The sequence below is a fragment of the Somniosus microcephalus genome, chromosome 8 (genome assembly GCF_052327205.1).
Source record: "Somniosus microcephalus isolate GS21.2 chromosome 8, FLI_Smic_1.0, whole genome shotgun sequence".
NCBI lineage: Eukaryota > Metazoa > Chordata > Chondrichthyes > Squaliformes > Somniosidae > Somniosus > Somniosus microcephalus.
Window position 1 is genome coordinate 270,056,188 of NC_140994.1, and position 20,132 is coordinate 270,076,319.

Below are 20,132 nucleotides of genomic sequence, written 5' to 3' on the forward strand. Positions count from 1 at the left end.
ACCAAGTCCCGTTCACCCATCACCCCCTGTGCTCACTGCCCCATGTCCTAACTCACACCCAGTCCCGTTCACCCATCACCCCCTGTGCTCACTGCCCCGTGTCCTAACTCACACCGAGTCCCGTTCACCCATCACCCCCTGTGCTCTCTGCCCCGTGTCCTAACTCACACCCAGTCCCGTTCACCCATCACCCCCTGTGCTCACTGCCCCGTGTCCTAACTCACACCAAGTCCCGTTCACCCATCACCCCCTGTGCTCACTGCCCCGTGTCCTAACTCACACCCAGTCCCGTTCACACCATCACCCCCTGTGCTCACTGCCCCGTGTCCTAACTCACACCGAGTCCCGTTCACCCATCACCCCCTGTGCTCTCTGCCCCGTGTCCTAACTCACACCCAGTCCCGTTCACCCATCACCCCGTGCTCACTGCCCCGTGTCCTAACTCACACCAAGTCCCGTTCACCCCTCACCCCCTGTGCTCACTGCCCCGTGTCCTAACTCACACCCAGTCCCGTTCACCCATCACCCCCTGTGCTCACTGCCCCGTGTCCTAACTCACACCCAGTCCCGTTCACCCATCACCCCCTGTGCTCACTGCCCCGTGTCCTAACTCACACCCAGGCCCGTTCACCCATCGCCCCCTGTGCTCACTGCCCCGTGTCCTAACTCACACCCAGTCCCGTTCACCCATCACCCCCTGTGCTCACTGCCCCGTGTCCTAACTCACACCAAGTCCCGTTCACCCATCACCCCCTGTGCTCACTGCCCCATGTCCTAACTCACACCCAGTCCCGTTCACCCATCACCCCTGTGCTCACTGCCCCGTGTCCTAACTCACACCCAGTCCCGTTCACCCATCACCCCCTGTGCTCACTGCCCCGTGTCCTAACTCACACCAAGTCCCGTTCACCCATCACCCCTGTGCTCGCTGACCTACATTGGCTCCTGGTCCAGCAATGCCTCAATTTAAAAATACTCATCCTTGTTTTCAAATCCCTCCACGGCCTCACCCCTCCCTTTCTCTGTAAGCTCCTCCAGTCCTACAACCCCCCCCCCCCCCCCGAGATATCTGCGCTCCTCTAATTCTGCCCTCTTGAGCATCCCTGATTATAATCGCTCCACCATTGGTGGCCGTGCCTTCAGTTGCCGAGGCCCCAAGCTCTGGAATTCCCTCCCTAAACCTCTCCGCCTCTCTACCTCTCTCTCTTCCTTTAAGACGCTCTTTAAAACCTACCTCTTTGACCTGTCCTAATTTCTCCTTATGTGGCTCGGTGTCAGATGTTTTTGTCTTACAACACTCCTGTGAAGCGCCTTGGGACGTTTTACTACATTAAAGGCGCTATATGAATATAAGTTGTTGTCGATCAGAGTATTTTCTAAATGGTGAGAAGCAGGAACTGTGGAGCAGCAGAGAGATTTAGTTCAAGTACAGAAATCACTAAAAGTTACTGGACAGGTACAAAAAATAATTTAAAAGGCTAATGGAATGTTGGCCTTTATCGCGGGGTCTGGAATACAGAGGGGAGGAAGTGATGCTTCAGCTGTACAGAGCTCTGGTCAGACACCATTTAGAAACTGTGTTCAGTTCTGGGCCCCGCTCCTCAGGAAGGATATCTTGGCCTCGGAGGGGGAACAGCGGAGATTCACCAGAATGATCCCGGTGCTAAAGGGGTTAAATTATCAGGAAAAGGTTGCACAGACTGGGTTAGATTATGGGGACCGGTTACACAGACTGGGTTAGATTATGGGGACCGGTTACACAGACTGGGTTAGATTATGAGGACCGGTTACACAGACTGGGTTGGATTATGGGGACCGGTTACACAGACTGGGTTAGATTATGGGGACCGGTTACACAGACTGGGTTGGATTATGGGGACCGGTTACACAGACTGGGTTAGACTATGAGGACCGGTTACACAGACTGGGTTAGACTATGAGGACCGGTTACACAGACTGGGTTAGATTATGGGGACCGGTTACACAGACTGGGTTAGATTATGAGGACCGGTTACACAGACTGGGTTTGTGTCCCTCGAGTTTAGTGGCTGATGCCAAATTGCCCAAGACAAGTTTCCATAACTCACTTTCCCGCCTCACAGCAGAGAGTCGAGTGCGAAAGGGCTGCGGGATCTAAAAGCAGCCCCGATGTTCAGTAAAGGAGGGTTTGAAAGAGTAACTTGGGGAGATGGGAAGAGTTCAATGCTATTTTAAATCTTACCTGACGTTGCTGAGGTTCCGTGGACGAAGGGTCATGTGAAGAGTGAGGGGGAAGGGAGGGGGCATGAGGAGGTATTGAGGGCAGGTGGGTTCTGAGGGGGGTGAGGGGCTGGGGTGTGAGAGGGTATTGGGGGTGAGAGGGGCAGGTGGTGGTGTGGGGACTGAAAGGGGCAGGTGGAGAGGAGAGGGGAGGGAGGTATTGGGGGCTGAGGGGGTGAGGAGAGTATGATGGGGAAGGGGTGAGGGGTATTTTGGGGTGATGAAGGAGAGTAGGGGAGGGGGGAGAGGAGGAGTAGGGGAGGGGTGGGAGTAGGCGGGAGAGGAGAGTATTGGGGTGGGGGTGAGGGACGGTGGGGGGGGGAGAGGGTGAGGAGGTATTGGGGTGGGGGTGAGGGACATTGGGGTGGGGGTGAGGGACGGTGGGGTGAGAGGGTGAGGCGGGTATTGGGGTGGGGGTGAGAGGGTGAGGCGGGTATTGGGGTGGGGGTGAGGGACGGTGGGGGTGGGAGGGTGAGGCGGGTATTGGGGTGGGGGTGAGGGACGGTGGGGGGTGGGAGGATGAGGAGGGTATTGGGGTGGGGGTGAGGGACAGTGGGGGTGGGGGGTGAGGAGGGTATTGGGGTGGGGGTGAGGGACAGTGGGGGTGGGGGGTGAGGGACAGTGGGGGTGGGGGGGTGAGGAGGGTATTGGGGTGGGTGTGAGGGACAGTGGGGGTGAGAGGGTGAGGAGGGTATTGGGGTGGGGGTAAGGGACAGTGGGGGTGGGGGTGAGGGTGAGGAGGGTGGTGGTGAGGAGGGTGGTGGGGTGGGGGTGAGGGATGATGGGGGTGGGGGGTGAGAGGGTATTGGGGTGGGGGGTGAGAGGGTATTGGGGTGGGGGGTGAGGGACGGTGGGGGTGAGAGGGTGAGGAGGGTATTGGGGTGGGGGTAAGGGACAGTGGGGGTGAGGGATGATGGGGGTGGGGGGGTGAGAGGGTATTGGGGGGGTGAGAGGGTATTGGGGGGGTGAGAGGGTATTGGGGGGGTGAGAGAGTATTGGGGGGTGAGAGGGTATTGGGGTGGGGGGGTGAGAGGGTATTGGGGTGGGGGGTGAGAGGGTATTGGGGTGGGGGTGAGGGACGGTGGGGGTGAGAGGGTGAGGAGGGTATTGGGGTGGGGGTGAGGGATGGTGGGGGGGTGAGAGGGTGAGGAGGGTATGGGGGTGAGGAGGGTATGGGGGTGAGAGGGTGAGGAGGGTATGGGGGTGAGAGGGTGAGGAGGGTATTGGGATGGGGTGAGGGGGTGAGAGGGTGAGGAGGGTATTGGGGTGAGAGGGTGAGGAGGGTGGTGGGGTGGGGTGAGGGACGGTGGGGGTGAGGGGCTGAGGAGGGTATTGGGGTGGGGTGAGGGACGGTGGGGGTGAGGAGGGTATTGGGGTGGGGGTGAGGAGGGTATTGGGGTGGGGGTGAGGGGCAGTGGGGGTGAGGAGGGTATTGGGGTGGGGGTGAGAGGGTGAGGAGGGTATTGGGGTGGGGGTGAGGGGCAATGGGGGTGAGAGGGTGTTGGGGTGGGGGTGAGGAGGGGGTTGGGGTGAGAGGGTATTGGGGTGGGGTGAGGGACGGTGGGGGTGAGAGGGTGAGGAGGGTATTGGGGTGGGGGTGAGAGGGTGAGGAGGGTATTGGGGTGGGGGTGAGGGGGTGAGAGGGTGAGGAGGGTATTGGGGTGGGGGTGAGAGGGTGAGGAGGGTATTGGGGTGGGGGTGAGGGGCAGTGGGGGGTGAGAGGGTATTGGGGTTGGGTTGCGAGGGTGAGTAGGGTATTGGGGTGGGAGTGAGGGACGGTGGGGGCGAGGCCAGTAACTGTCACCTGACCAGGCGGGGTGACGCCGCTCCGGCCTGTGATTGGGGAGTTGGGTCACGTGGCCTAGAATTCAAACCAAGGGCGGTTGGCGAGCGCGGAGCGCAAGAGAAAAACCCGGAGAGAGGCGGCCCGGGCCGGGGAGACTGAGACTGAGACTGAGACAGAGACCCGGGCCCTGACCCAGACCCAGACCGGAGACAGAGACCCGGACCGGACCGGACCGGCCTGCAGAGAGTGAGGGTCCCGGGCCCAGACAGAGACAGAGACCCGGGCTGGGCCATGTCCTTCCCCCGAGCGCCGCTCAAACGCTTCAATGACAGACTGGGTGAGTGAGCGGCCGGGCCCGGGGCGGCGGGTTAAGCTGCTGCTCGGTGCTGGAGAGACCGACTCGACCCCCCGGGCCGCTCAGAGCGCTCCACAGACAGTGGAGCACTTTTTGAAGAGTAGTCACTGTTGTGGGAAACACTGCAGATAATTTTCACACAGCAAGCTCCCACAAACAGCTATGTGATGATGATCAGATAATCTGTTTTTAGTGATGTTGGTTGAGGGATAAATATTGGCCCCAGGACACCGGGGAGAACTCCCCCTGCTCTTCTTCAAAATAGAGCCATGGGATCTTTTACATCCACCCGAGAGAGCAGACGGGGCCTCGGTTTAACGTCTCATCCGAAAGACATCCCCTCCGACAGTGCGGCGCTCCCGCGGTCCTGCCCCTCCGACAGCGCGGCGCTCCCTCGGTCCTGCCCCTCCGACAGCGCGGCGCTCCCGCGGTCCTGCCCCTCCGACAGCGCGGCGCTCCCTCGGTCCTGCCCCTCCGACAGCGCGGCGCTCCCCCGGTCCTGCCCCCCCCGACAGCGCGGCGCTCCCTCGGTCCTGCCCCTCCGACAGCGCGGCGCACCCTCGGTCCTGCCCCTCCGACAGCGCGGCGCTCCCCCGGTCCTGCCCCCCCCGACAGCGCGGCGCTCCCCCGGTCCTGCCCCCCCGACAGCGCGGCGCTCCCCCGGTCCTGCCCCCCCCGACAGCGCGGCGCTCCCCCGGTCCTGCCCCCCCGACAGCGCGGCGCTCCCCCGGTCCTGCCCCCCCCGACAGCGCGGCGCTCCCCCGGTCCTGCCCCCCCGACAGCGCGGCGCTCCCCCGGTCCTGCCCCCCCGACAGCGCGGCGCTCCCCCGGTCCTGCCCCCCCGACAGCGCGGCGCTCCCCCGGTCCTGCCCCCCCGACAGCGCGGCGCTCCCCCGGTCCTGCCCCCCCGACAGCGCGGCGCTCCCCCGGTCCTGCCCCCCCGACAGCGCGGCGCTCCCCCGGTCCTGCCCCCCCGACAGCGCGGCGCTACCCCGGTCCTGCCCCCCCGACAGCGCGGCGCTCCCCCGGTCCTGCCCCCCCGACAGCGCGGCGCTCCCCCGGTCCTGCCCCTCCGACAGTGCTGCACTGGGAGTATTGGCCTGGATTATGTGCTCAAGTCTCTGGAGTGGGAATGTGACCCCACAGCTTTCTGACCCAGAGGCGAGGGGTGCTACCCACTGAGCCACAACTGACACTGTGTACGTCCAAATCAGGATGGTGTGTGACCCCAAGGTGTTGAAGGTGGGGCACTGGATGATTGAGGTGCTGCTGAAGGTTGGGTGGAGATGGTTGGGGTTTGTCTTATGTGGAATGACTGTTAGCTGCCACCTGTCAGCCCAAGCCTGGATGTTGTCAAACAACAGCAGCAGCAGCTGTTGGCAGGTGTTAACTGGAAGCAGAAGAGGCCAACAGTTGGTGTAATGGGTATAGTGCATGTCCTTGATGCGGTCAGGAGACCGGTTGCAATGCACACCCACATTGTCCGTTTTCCTTTTCATTTTGGTGAATGTGCTGCCTCCCCTGGCCTGTGATGTCCTGCCGAAAATGGGGTGCCCGGATCTGCATGCAGTACTCCAGTCTTTTTAAAAAAAAATTAAAAAAATTCGTTGCTCTCTGTTGCTTTTTAAATCACTTTTGCAGTTGTAACACCACAAATGGTCGTTTGTTCCTGTTTTGCAGTACTAATGTCCTTTCCTTTTCCTCTTTAGGCTGTGCCCCTGCACCAGGCTACTATGATATTAAACAGGTGGAGGGTTCCAAGGGTCCAGTATCCTTTGAAAAAGCAAACCGATTTAAAAAGCAAAAAGGTAGGAGTACTTTTTTCTGATGTGATCGGTGGAAGTTCAAATACCCCAGACTGCCGGGGTAGCAGAGCCGACATAGACATGTAATCACTTGAATTTGAAACCTCCTGCCTTGATGGGGACAGTGTAGGGGTTATGGGACTGGACTAGCAAGAGGTTAAATGTTTGTGTTGTACCGTGACAAGAATTCAGTAAATCTGGTAACTTGTGGGCTGGCGCCAGAAAAAGTTGTCATAAAAGCTGCCAACTGGTGTTCCTTTAGCCTCCGTGTGACTGCTGGCCTGCACTAGTTGACTCTGAAGTCGCCCGGCGTGCCACTCGGTTGTTAAGGCAATTAGTGATGGGGCAATAAAGGCAACCTTGCCAGTCCCACCCTCGTAGCAAGAACAAATAAAATAAAAACCTGGTTTATAGCTGTTGTGGTACCAACACCAAATTCACTGTAAAAGCCACTATCATCACCTAAACTGAAAGCTTCCAACCAGGAGTGTGACTGCAGCACCCTCTGTCAGCATCTCTGCCTACCTCTGTGTATATTTTCTTTTCGATGTGAGCTACCTGGATTTGGTCAGAGGTGAAACTAAACGATGATGATTAATCTTGCAAGCTGCTCTTAATACCTGTTTGGTGCTGTGAAGGCTCTTAAACATGCTATACTGCAGTTATGTTTAAAATCATTGTGAAGTATTTGTTAGATGGATTCTACATTTCCAAGTATTTATGCATTACTTTAATTTTGGGACACTACTTGACAACAGTGCATTTCTGTATGTGCACCACAGAGCTATGTTGAGCAGACTCATTGCCACGACCAGGTAAATGAGCAAGCGTTGGTTCCCCTGGTAAGGTGCTGCTCGGTTGCCTCTGCTTTCTCACAGCTTGTTAGGTCACATAATTGGGCTGTCAAATCTGTTTTAAGGGCGTTTGGATTTGTCAGCGGTTCTGTCTTGGATAAGTTGGGCTGTGATGTGAGCTTGTGTTGGAGTACCAGTGTGAGAGTCGAGGTGTGTCCTCCCCATCCATCAGGCCGCTGTGGGTAGCGGAGAACAGTGTATGCCTTGGGGAACGAGTGATAAATCCTTCCGAACAGTTAGACTGCAAAAATAAATTCAGCATTCTTTTGTGTTGCCAAAAACTGTTGATACAGAGGAAGCATTGTGCTTAAAATATTCCTTCAGTAACTTCTCTCTTTGCTTCCAGATGCAGGAAACCAGGTGACAGTGGAAATTGAGAAAGGGCCGATATCGCCAGCAATTTCACGGAAGAACCTCAACTTTAGTGCAGTTAGTAAAACGGATTAATTACTTCAAAATGTATTTCATTTAATGAGATTTGCTAGTTGTGGATGTGGTCGATTTTTTTCTTTTTTTTTTTTCTTCACATTTGTAGACGTTACTAGCAGATTTTTTATTAACCGATTCATCGTTTCCCTTTCTACTGAATGCCTTCCTTGAAGTTCTATCATCACAGTTATGGCATAGTAAATGACTGAACATTATCGATGGCTTCATCTCTGCTTCCCTGATGTATTCTGGCCTGAGGGGATGGTGCTGGCTGTAGGAATTTTTTGCTGTCCATTTGGGTCTGACTGATGGTGGACTTTCTCAGTGTGGTGCCATGCCAGTAATTTGTGCCTTTGACAATGCATGCTGGTGCTGAAGTCCTTGTCGTCCCAGGCCAGAAAAACGTTAACACTGATCCGAAGAAGGAAAAGCTCCTTTTTGAAACCTATAAAATTCTGACAGGACTGGACAGACTAGATGCAGGAAGGATGCTCCCGATGGTTGGGGAGTCCAGAGCCAGGGGTCATAGTCTAAGGATAAGGGGTAAACCATTTAGGACAGAGATGAGGAGGAATTTCTTCACCCAGAGAGTGGTGAACCTGTGGAATTCTCTACCACAGAAGGCAGTTGAGGCCAATTCATTAAATATATTCAAGAAGGAGTTGGATATATTTCTTAAGGCTAAAGGGATCAAGGGATATGGGGAGAAAGCAGGGACAGGGCACTGAATTTGGATGGTCAGCCATGATCGCATTGAATGGCGGAGCAGGCTCGAGGGGCCGAATGGCCGACTCCTGCTCCTATCTTCTATGTTTCTCCGCACTGATGGCCTTTATCTTCCCAGTTCTTCTCTGTAAGGATATACTTGGCACTGGGATTGATGAAGTGGGTGATTTCATTCACCAGAACCAGCTGGGACTGAGCACCTGAATGAGACGGGGATAGGGTGGGAAAGTGGAGTTGGTGTAAAAGTTCAGCCATGATCATCTTCAATGGCCGCGCAGTGCTCTTGAGCTCCCATGCAGCTGGTGGGCCGGCTTTTAAATTGGGGGAAAAAAAATACACGTGCGGAATTTTGAATGGGCCGCGTGCCCCCCCCCCCCCCCCAAAAAATGACAGGGACATTGCTCCTGCTCCTATTTCTTAAATTCTTGTGCGATGGTGTTCAAGGGGCGATTGCTGTCCATAGGAGCTCTCATTTTGCCCCTCCTGATTGTTCTGGAGCGGCAAGTCAACTAACTCGACACCGACCCGAGCTGGAACGTGGGAGCTCCTGTGTCACCAGAGATGGTGAAATCATTTCTTTTACTTGAAACCAAAGATACGGCAACACAGAACCGAGGAAGTTTACAGCACAAAAGGAGACCATCGTGTCTGTGCCTGCTCCGCATGAGGACAATCCAAAACTAATGCCGTTGGCCTGCTCTCTCGCCAGAGCCCTGTATCTTTTTGTTTCAGATACTTCAAACCGTTTGAATGATCCTTTCATGTAGAACAAAGTGGTAGCTTTGGTTGATCTGTTTACTTTAAGTAAATTCAAATCTTAGAACCGTAGCAAGAGTGGTTCTCACAATCCAATTACAAGCTCAAGGTTGCTGATAATCACTGGACATTTCCCACAACAATGTAGCACTTTCCTGTAGACATGCTTGTTGATGGTTATTTTCAAATCCAGGCATTCTGTTCATTATTAATGAGTGTGTTGCTTTTCTGTGAATTACCTCTAGACCAGTGGTCAGCAGGATGTGACCTTAACGTTGGAGCTTAAAAAGCAGAAAATGTTGGAACAAGAGGCAAGTAGACCTTTACCAACAATTAACATTTACATTGGAGCAGAGGAGGCTGAGGGAAGACTTATTTGAGGTGTATAAAATTATGAGGAGCCTAGAGAGTGAATAGGAAGGACCTATTTCCCCTGGCAGAGAGGTCAATAACCAGGGGGCATAGATTTAAAGTAATTGGTCGGAGGTTTAGAGGGCAGTTGAGAACTTTCTTCACCCAGAGGGTGGTGGGGGTCTGGAACTCACTGCCTGAAAGGGTGGTAGAGGCAGAAACCCTCATTGCATTTAAACAGTACTTGGATATGCACTTGAAGTGCCGTAACCTACAGGGCCACGGACCAAGAGCTGGAAAGTGGGATTAAGCTGGATTGGGGGGGGGGGGGGGGGGGGGCGCTGGTCAGTGGACAGCAAGGCTGGTGTTGAACTGCTTCTGGGGGTGGGGGGGGGTGCTTCTGAAATGGTATTGCAGTTAAATGTTGAGCATTATCATGGATTTTGCCACAGGTGGAGCCTGACCGAGGAGTTTCCAATGCATTCTAAACCCACTCACAACTGGTATCTTGGCTGCTGTGGTGTCAAAGTGCTTTTCCAGGCCACTTTGCTCCCCTCCCTTCCTGTAGAAGGTTTGGGCTGGGGCTCCTGTGTTTGCAGCCAGAAGTGCAAACCCTGGTCGACTTTCCCGGTTTGGCTCAATTATTTACTGAGTCCCTGGGAATTGTCCCGAGAGCTGAGGCTTTCATTCCCGTACATTGTAAATACCCTTAGTTCCTGCAATTAATGTCAGATCCTTTGTTCTTTCATAATCATTAAACTTTTAATATCTTTTGACCATAAATGGTCAATTATAGTTTGTGCATGAGAAATGCAGGGCAATATTTTGAATAATAGTAGCACTGTGCTTATTGTACATCTATAACCACTTGCATTTATATAGCGCCTTTAACATAGATATAAAACTATACAATTGCAGATCCGTTGCCTGCTGCAGCAGCGAGGGGAACAGGACAAAAGACTTCAGGCCCTCGAAGAGGAGGTGAAGAAGGTCGAGAGCAAACTAACTGCAGCAGTGAGAGAGAAAACATCCCTGGCATCAAACATTGCTTCCCTGGAAAGACAGCTTGCTGAGCTGCACAAAGCCAATGAGTTACTCAAGACCAAGGTACTGGTTAATCGCGGCTGTATCCTGCAATCTCTCTCCCCCTTGGCCTGTTGGAATTTGGCACCGATTCTAGTGCGACTTTTGATAATGTAGCATTAACCTTTCTTGTTGCCATGTATATCTGCACTTGCGGAATTATGAATACTCCAGTGTGTTCATTCACTGGCGTCAATTGCACCGTAAGTTTCGCTGTTGATGCGGCTGAGAAATGTCATGTCTGCTACATCAGTGCTTCCACTACAGACTGCAGAAAATTTTAAAGACGCTCTAACGCTGCTCTGCCTATTATAGGTTTTATCGTGCAGCAGAATGCTGGAAAGATATTGCCCGATGTTTAAAATCTAGCGCTTAATTTTTTGGCTGCCGTCGCAATTGAAACTTGAGACTCGGTACCGGCCCTGCCCCTTGTTCCTCTCCCAGTTGGCATGACGTGAAGCTGTTTTTTAATATTTCAATGCTTGCAACCTCAAAGAACAGTCCAGAGTGAGGCTTTCCACTGTGGAATATAGGGTAAGGGGGCAGTGCAGAATGAGGCAGTCGGCAGTGGAGGTAACAAGCTCCTCTAGCAGCATGTTGGTGGCCAGCAATGTTGTTTGTGGGCATTGAACCCTTCCACAAAAAGAAGGAAGACAATGCATCCCGCAGGGTAATGTAGCACTCCGGTCTGACTAGATTGTTTTGTGTGATGTGATGAACAAAGCCTAGGCTAACTGATCTTGAGCAACAAATTGAGAGGTTAATTTATAGCATTTATAAACCTTTGCATTTACAAAAGATGTAGCATGCCCTCAACATGTCGGGGCACCTGTACTGAATTCAGTGTTTCATAATGGTCAAAGTTTGATGTTGATTAAGAATGACTTCTCACTCCAAGAATGGGATCGCACTAATGGTCAGGATATGATTTCTAGAGCTGGTTGAAGTTTACGAGCGAGGTGCATTTTGTTTGATGTTGGCTCTCTTTGTTTCCTTCAGTTTTCCGATGATGGTACCAAGAAGAAGATTAATGCCCTGTGCTTGGAGTTGATTGAAGTGAAGAATAAGACTGATGCTAAGGACAAGGTATTGACACTTGCTGTGGAGGGGTGATGTCTGGAAGTATTTCTTCACACACAGGGTAGTGGAAATCTGGAACATTCCCCCCCAAAAAAGCTGTTGAGCTGGGTGTCAATTGAAAATTTAAAAACGGAGTGATCGATTTTTGCTAGGGAAAGGTATTGAGGATTATGAAACCAAGGCATGTAGATCGAGTTGAGATGCAGATCAGCCATGACCTCATTGAATGGTGGAACAGGCTTGAGGGGCTGAATGGCCTCCTCCTGTTCCGATGAGGGTACTGTCTGTGATTCTGTGCAGCCCACTTTAAAATGTGCATTGGTCCAACATCTTCCAATCTTGATAAATGATAGGCGAACAACAGCTGAAGGGTCTTAATCTAGCAGAGAAATTGTATTTCTTTATAAACTGTATAGCATTACAGTCAATTTGTAAAGTTGTAAGTTACTTTTTACTTCAGATGCATTCTAACCAGAGCTTTATATGACGGAAGCGTAACTTCCAGCCCCTTGAGAGAAACGCCAACATTCCATTAGCCTTTGAAATAATTTTTTGTACCTCGCCACTAGCTTTTAGTGATCTCTGTCCGTGGACCCCTAAATCTCTGCTCCTCCGCAGTTCAAAGCTTTTCACTGTTTAGAAAATTAACGGCTAACCATTCCACCACCCAGCTGCTGACTCTGCGTGGGGGCTGAAACCTGAAACCTGAAACCTTCCTGGACGATGCGGCTACTCCCGATCTGAGGCACTGCGAGGAGTGTCTCTTTTTAAATTCCGTCCGCCCCCCCCATCACACTCTGGACGTATAGTGTACTTGTGAACCATGCTAATATTCTAATGTTTCTTTGTAAACCTGTTTTCTAATTCCCCAGGAGCAAGAAATACTGAAGGTATGATCTATCCAGGCATCTAATGCTAACTTCACTCTCAAATTATAGAGAACTTATTTCACTTGTCCTTAAAGGTCATATGTAAAATCTTCCACTGTTAAATTTGTACAGTATCAGACACATTTATTATATAGTTTATATATTTCTGTTCCTTCAGTTTTAGAAGCCTTGACTCTATATTTTCATTGCCGATTCGATTGTTTTCAATTTCTGTCAATCACACTGCCTGTGATGTCTTGTTTTGCTGCACAGATTGATGGCACTCCATTGTCTTGTTGCATGACTGCAATAACAAGTTTCAAATATTATCCTGTCATTTTACTAACTCTTCTCTTAGACCCAGAAACTAGGACAATAGTTTAGAATAAATTAATGTTCGAACAACCAAAGTATCAACTTTGTAGGAAGTGTCATTAGCATTTTATTAAGAAATTTGTTAATGTAGCCTTTATCACTTCCAGTTTCTTGGATGTTTTCCCTCCCTCCTCACTCTAACTGATACTGGAGTAGTGGTCCACTGATAGCCTTTCTCCCTTTTAGTTAGGGTGGATGGAAGGGTCACGGCTGAGGCAGACACCCAGTGTCCACACACTGCACTTCCGCCAGGAAAGTCAATTGCTGTTTAGCTGATGTGTAACAGGGTGCTGTGTACTCTTGGAGTTGCTGAGGCCAGATGTATCTTTGCGATTGGTTAAATATGCAAGACGCAAAAGGAATTGGCATTCTTTCTGTTGGGGTGGGGGTGGGGGGGGTGCGGTAACATTTAATAGCCCTCTGAATGGGTAGGTGTGGCGGCAGTTTAATGGCTTCCATGAAAGATGGCACCTCCGATAATCCAACGCTCCCTCAATACTATAGTGAAGAGTCTGCCTAGATTGTGTGCTTGAGCTTTTGAATGTAGCTTGAGCCACACCTACAACCTCATGCTCTGCGTGGCTCAGTACCCTTCTACATGGTGCAAATGTTCAAGCTATCAGGTACGGAGCGCGAGTTCTGCTAATCCATTTGTTTTTGTGCTTTTGAATTGCTGCTCGTAGTACTGTCAAGTAAATGCTAATTTTGTTTTCTTAAGCTCTATTGAAAGGGGATCGCTACTAGAATTTCTTCTGAAATGATTGCCAGTGGAAAGAAATCCCTTTCGTGTGTTCTTGGCTTCTTCTGTAGCTACTATTGAGTACTGCAGTTTTTAATTTGGCTTCCAATATTGGTCATTAGCTAAGCAAGTTTTCTCCCCTTAACCCATACAAGATTATATGGATGAGAAAGCCATTCAGTCCATCCAACTTGCTCCAGGTCCTATTGATGCAATGTGAAGACAGTAACCAAAAAAACCATTATCCTGCTGTACAACTTGACCGATCTGCTAAAGCAGGTGTAATAGAACAGAATTAACATTCCATAGCTTAAACCTTTTGAATTGCATATGATCTTTACCGATTTTTATTCACTAAGTCACCAATTTCACATTTACACGTTTGCATGTTTTTGGAAATTTGGGTAACCTGAAATTCACTTTACTTCAGTCCATCAGAACTTTAGACTGATGTCGAAATCTCGACTCTCAATGAGACTCTGAAAGGATCAACTCCGGTAGATGTTCTTTTAATAAATTTTTTACTTGCCGCAAGGAGAGCGTCCCGCTCAGTCAAAGGCTAAGCAGAGACTCTCCAGAATTACAGATTAACAACAGATTTATACAGTAAAGTAAACAGGTTATGGTTTCCTCATGTGTCTTTCAAGTCAGACAAAGGGACAAAGAGTTCTTCAATCCTTAACTAAGTTTCTACATATTTCTAAAGTCTGGCGTGGAGAAAGACTATTGATCATACAATGGGTAGTTAGTTATTCCAGACTATTTAATTAAGACCATCAGTAATGTTTGGAATGTAGTTACTTCATACAATATGTTTCTTCTGTTATCTGGTGGCCAAGCCTCTGGCCAGGTGGCCTGCTTAAGGTTCCCTTTACTCATGTAAATGGTCTTTGTTTACAACGCAGGTAAGCAACGGTTTACAGTGTTTAGTCAAGGTTAACAAGTTTAAGGAAGGAAACGAGGACATTTCTGCAGAGGCTTCTGGGAGGACCGGGACTCCATTTTGTTTGTCAAAAAGGGGCACATGTAACTATATTCAGTTTTAAAAGGTACATTTCCACACTGAATAGGTTTGGAAGTTAATTGTTTCCAGGAACTGCTAGTCTCAGACCTGGTAAAGGCCCCGGTTACCATGTGGAGACACCGTTGATTTGGATTTCGAGCTGTAATAGTTGATCAGCTCTGTGATCCAGCTCATTTAATTCAAGCTGGTCCCTGATGTTCTTGGCGCTAAATGTTTAGACAGATGTTCAGAAATAAATGCTCGCCTTTCTAAAATTGGTGACCCCAGTTTGGTGCTCATGGTGCACCTGAGATTGTACAAATGCTGGACAGTACCCTGGTGTGTGTGATCCCTTCCTAGACTCTGGCACTGTAAATTAACCCCACTTTAAGTGGACTTGCCCCAGTTGCTGTACAACTGCATCGCCACATTATCTGTGCAGCCTGAAACAAAGCCAGAGGGGGAGATCTCAATGTTCCAGCAGGGAAATTTCTGACATGAACCCTGATATTTTGCAGTTTAATATTATTGGAGAATCATTATAACTTTACAAATGAATTTAGGAACCTCAATATTGTAAAGTTTTAATGGAAATCTCCTGGATACTTGTAGACATAACGCATGCATGCAGCCAAGTTTATATTACTAACGCACGTGCACATAGCTTTTAGCTCCTTCCTCGAAAGCTCAACAAAAAGGCCTGTGTAACTGGGTGTGTCCCACGTTCAATAACGCTGTGCTGGCAATCATGGTAATGGGGAGCGATTTAGAAATCGGTTTTGTCACATCAAATTTATTATCTTTTAAAATTGGTTTGTTTGCTTAAATTAGCTATTAACTAAATTAGATTTTTTTTTTGGAAAACTGGTTTATTTCTTGCCTCGTATGGGGCAACAACCCATTCTTCACTTTTCCCTCTTCTCCCCCCCCGCCCCCCCCCCCTCCCCCACTCTTACCAAAGTCTAAATATTGGATGGGGAGGCAGGTGGAGCAGGAAGGAAGTGACCCATCTATAAACCCCTGTCAATCTTTGTGGTTCCCCAAGGCGCAGGAAATTCAGCTTTCATATGTTTGGGCTGTAGTTGTGCTGCCATCATTGAGCACCGACGGAGAGCGGGAGACTGTTGCCCTACGAAAAGTGAACGACACTGCCCTCCACCGCAGTGACTCACTTATGAGTAACTCTCTACACTTTAAGAATCCCATCAGTGACCTAAATCTCAGTCCTGCAGACAAGTATGTACATTTAGGTTTGTCCATTAAATCTTGAAATTGGTTATAAATGCCTACTCTCTGACATGTCTGCACTTAAACTAGTTTTAAACGGTTGACATTTTTCCCATTCATAAAGGACCAGTAAAGACACAAAACTATTTGAATAAGAATTAAATGGTTTGCTTCCGTTGACTTTCCAAGCCCCCTTTTTTCCGAAGTGACATGTTGTAGATTGTCCCTTTTTTGTTTGCTTCTTCACTACAATTGTGTGATTTTTAATATCTAGAATGTAATCATGGCTTTATAAAAATCTAAATCTATCGAGCTGGGCAAAAATGCACTGGCTTGTATCTTTAATGAAATGGCCACCAGAAAATGATTAAAATTGGGGTGCGTTGAGGGTGTTGCACAGTGTCGGATTTCGTGCTGCCGCCACTTGTGCTGTGTTAACGTCACACAACGCAGCGCACCTTTTGCATGCTGTACCCCTCCCTCAACGGTGATGTATCTGGTGGTTGCATTTTATTTGTGGTCCCTGTGAATGTAATCACCTATCTGCTTTATATATGTTTAAATCCTGTGTTGCAGGAGATCAGCTATCTTCAGATTAGCTTGGAAGGTCAAGTGAAACTCCTGCAAGCTGATCTGGAAGCCTCCAAAGCTACAGTGGCTGCATTGCAAGAAAGAAATGGATCACTGGGTAAGTTCTCAAATCATGTTGTTTGCTAAATTTTGTAGTTTATTCCTTAAGATTACAAAACTTGACCGGCTTGTTGGGCCTAATGGTCTCTCCCTGCAGTATAAGCAGAGTCTTCAGCAGTTCCAAACTGTTCCTCCTCATCGCAGGCAGCTTTGTAACATTGTGTTGTCACAGGTCGCAAACTGACTTTAGAAAGTGAGAACTGATTTGGAAGAGTAAGCACAAATTGCCTCTGAAGCCGCAGTGAACTTGAGCAGTTTGCTTGGGGCAGACATTGCATCCTCAGAGCTTTGACTGCAATCCACTCCTGTAGGTAAGAGAAGGTCACCTGATGACACAGTAATAACATTCTAGTTCGACACAAAGCTGGGTGGGCGTGTGTGCTGTGAGGAGGATGCAGAGAAACTCCAGTGTGATTTGGACAAGTTGGGCGATTGGGCAGAAGCATGGCAAATGCACTATAATGTGGATAAATGTGAGGTTATCCACTTTGGTGGCAAAAACAGGAAGGCAGATTATTATTTGAATGGCAGTAGATTGGGAGAAGGGGAAGTGCAACGAGACCTGGGTGTCCTTGTGCATCAGTTGCTGAAGGTAAGCATGCAGGTGCAGCAGACGGTTAAGAAGGCAAATGGTATGTTGGCCTTCGTAGCGAGAGGGTTCGAGTACAGGAACAAGGATGTCTTGCTGCAGTTGTACAGGGCCTTGGTGAGACCACACCTTGAGTATTGTGTGCAGTTTTGGTCGCCTTATCTGAGGAAGGATGTTCTTGCCATGGAGGGAGTGCAGCGAAGATTCACCAGACTGATACCTGGGATGGCAGGAATGACGTATGAGGAGAGATTGGGTCGATTAGGCTTATATTCGCTAGAGTTTAGAAGAATGAGAGGGGACCTCATTGAAACTTATAAAATTCTGACAGGACTGGACAGACTAGATGCAGGAAGGATGTTCCTGATGGCCGGGGAGTCCAGAACCAGGGGTCACAGTCTAAGGATAAGGGCTAAGCCATTTAGGACAGAAATGAGGAGGAATTTCTTCACCCAGAGAGTGGTGAACCTGTGGAATTCTCTACCACAGAAGGCAGTTGAGGCCAATTCATTAAATATATTCAAGAAGGAGTTAGATATATTTCTTAAGGCTAAAGGGATATGGGGAGGAGGCAGGGACAGGGTACTGAATTTGGATGATCAGCCATGATCTCATTGAATGGCGGAGCAGGCTCGAGGGGCCGAATGGCCGACTCCTGCTCCGATCTTCTATGTTTCTGTGTTCCTGGCAGTGACTGGAGATGATGCATGTGTTTGAATCAGATGTTCATCATGTCTCTGAGATGCAGTAAACGGCACACTTTGTTCATTCTCCCAACAGAGGAGATGCACCAGGAAACTAAAGCCCATAACGAGGACCTGGACAAAGAAATGGACAAGTTTCATGGTAATGCTCGAGACACTCACTGATGTAGCCTTGTGCTCTGTTTTCAGAGTATTTTACTTTGGCTTTATGGAATTAACTAGTTATAATCAATAGTTTGATCTATGAAACGTATACACATTGCATATACTCACATTAAAGTGGAATATTTCCAGAACATAAAATGTCAATCAACAGAATAAGGCGCTTGCAGATCAACACATGCAGAATGCGATGACCTTGTAGAGCCCCATTTGCATAGTTTTGAATATATTTTACCCAAGAAGTTTGCAGGCCGTGGTTTCCAAGTCCATGCTGTGTTGTGTATTTCAGATGGACCTGAAGCGACATTGCCTGCAACAACGAAAACCCAAATGTAAAATATTGAAATAGAACTTGAGGTAACTTGGACGGGCTGATTTCAAGCAGTTCCAATAGCCACTTATTTCTACAGGCAGCTGGAAAGAAATCTAAACACTAATAAGTGAAACTTCAAACAAACAAAAACCAAGTTGTAATTATTTGGTCAGGAGTTTAGATCGTGCAGAAATCTATCAAATTGACAACTTTCACATCATTTTAAGCTAATGTTTGAAGCAATTTTACATGATATTTGACCAAGTTATTTCTTTTTAAAATGACTTGGGTGCGAGTGCATTCAGGTTCTTGCTAGGGTTACGATTTGTGTGTACATGCTGTTGTTCACTCGCCTTCCCCACTTCTCTCCCTCCTGCCCCTCCCCCAGAGGCAAGCCTCATTTCTAACTGGGCTGATTGGTACAGATTTTTGAGGTTTTAAAAGAACTGCCTTCTCACGAGCTTAATGTTTATCAGAGAAAGAGTAATCATCTTATCTCCATTCGGTAATTGGGTTATAAATGGGTAAATGCCACTATTGTGGTAGTTTCTTCCCATTCCCACTGAAGATTATATTAAAGGGATTGTTTTTTTTTTAACCAGCTCTGACACAGGAGTTACGTGAAGAGAATAAAGTGCTGCAAGATTATTTGGATAATGCCAATGAACAAATTCAGGTAATTGTTTCCACACACGCAAAGCTTTTATTCTCCCCTCACATCCTGAACGCTTTGACTGCTTTTGACCAGATGGTCTCTGATTGCTGATAATGTCCAAGTGTCCCTTATTCACGTGTCAGCCTTGACCGTGTTAGAAGATTATTCAACCCTGCAGGCATCGCAATCAAGTCTGGTCGTGTCTGCACTTTGTCCTCGCACACTGCTGGCAGGGGTCACTGGATTGCAATCGGGTGTGCGAACCCCTGGCTGTCTAGCCCAGGAGTGCCGAGGCAAACTGTTACTGCCTTTACTCACCATAGACTAGGGATTGAATCGAGAACCTGCCTGGTCTGTTCGGATACTCGCTCAATATACTTGTTAAAGAAAGACTTGCATCTCTATAGCGTCTTTCAGGATGTCTGGATCATTTTGGAATGCAAAGATAAACCCAGGCTCCTATTCTCTACTGCTAACCGTCTTCTTAAACCCCTCTCCCCTGTCTCCTCCACCCTCACCTCCAATAAAAAGTGTGAGGAGCTCATGGACTTCTTTGTCTCTAAGATTGAGACCATCCATTCAGCTGCCTCTGCCACTTCCCTTCCTTCCCCTAGCCCACCGGGCCCCAAGGATCTATCCATGGCCCCCTCCTATTTCTCATCTACATGTTGCCCCTTGGTGACATCTTCCAAAAACACAGCGTCAGTTTTCACATGTACGCTGACGACACCCAGCTCTACCTCACCACCTCTTCTCTCGACCCCTCCACAGTCTCTAAATTGTCAGACTGCTTGTCCGACATCCAGTTCTGGATGAGCAGAAATTTTCTTTAGTTAAATATTGGGAAGACCGAAGCCATTGTTTTCAGCCCCTGCCACAAACTGTTCCCGAGCCACTGACTCCATCCCTCTCCCTAACATCTGTCTGAGGCTGAACCACACTGTTTGCAACTTTGGTGTCATATTTGACCCTGAAATGAGCTTCCGACCGCATATCCGCAGCATAACAAAGACCGCCTACTTCCACCTCCGTATCATCGCCCGTCTCCACCCCTGCCTCAGCTCATCCGCTGCTGAAACCCTCATCCATGCCTTTGTTACCTCTAGACTCGACTATTCCAACGCACTCCTGGCTGGCCTCCCACATTCTACTCTATGTAAACTTGAGCTCATCCAAAACTCTGCTGCCCCGTGTCCTAACTCACACCCAGTCCCGTTCACCCATCACCCCCTGTGCTCACTGCCCCGTGTCCTAACTCACACCCAGTCCCGTTCACCCATCACCCCCTGTGCTCACTGCCCCGTGTCCTAACTCACACCCAG

At 49.3% G+C, this 20,132-nt stretch overlaps 1 protein-coding gene across 4 annotated transcripts in view; it reads left to right on the forward strand.

The window, feature by feature from the left end:
* Positions 1-4,075: 4,075 nt before the first annotated feature.
* Positions 4,076-20,132, forward strand: part of hmmr (hyaluronan-mediated motility receptor (RHAMM)) — a 91,618-nt gene continuing 75,561 nt past the window's right edge. The window contains exons 1-10 of one of the 4 annotated variants that reach the window (XR_015079418.1): positions 4,076-4,382; positions 6,110-6,208; positions 7,406-7,488; positions 9,216-9,281; positions 10,240-10,428; positions 11,404-11,490; positions 12,357-12,374; positions 16,274-16,385; positions 17,757-17,822; positions 18,758-18,831. Coding sequence is in view for 3 of the 4 variants with exons in the window: in XM_085996075.1 (XP_085852201.1) it covers positions 4,337-4,382; positions 6,110-6,208; positions 7,406-7,488; positions 9,216-9,281; positions 10,240-10,428; positions 11,404-11,490; positions 12,357-12,374; positions 16,274-16,385; positions 17,757-17,822; positions 18,758-18,831 (840 nt within the window). In the remaining variant the exon portion in view is untranslated. The remainder of the gene's footprint in view (positions 4,383-6,109; positions 6,209-7,405; positions 7,489-9,215; positions 9,282-10,239; positions 10,429-11,403; positions 11,491-12,356; positions 12,375-16,273; positions 16,386-17,756; positions 17,823-18,757; positions 18,832-20,132) is intronic. The other 3 variants (XM_085996075.1, XM_085996073.1, XM_085996074.1) reach the window with 3 other exon arrangements.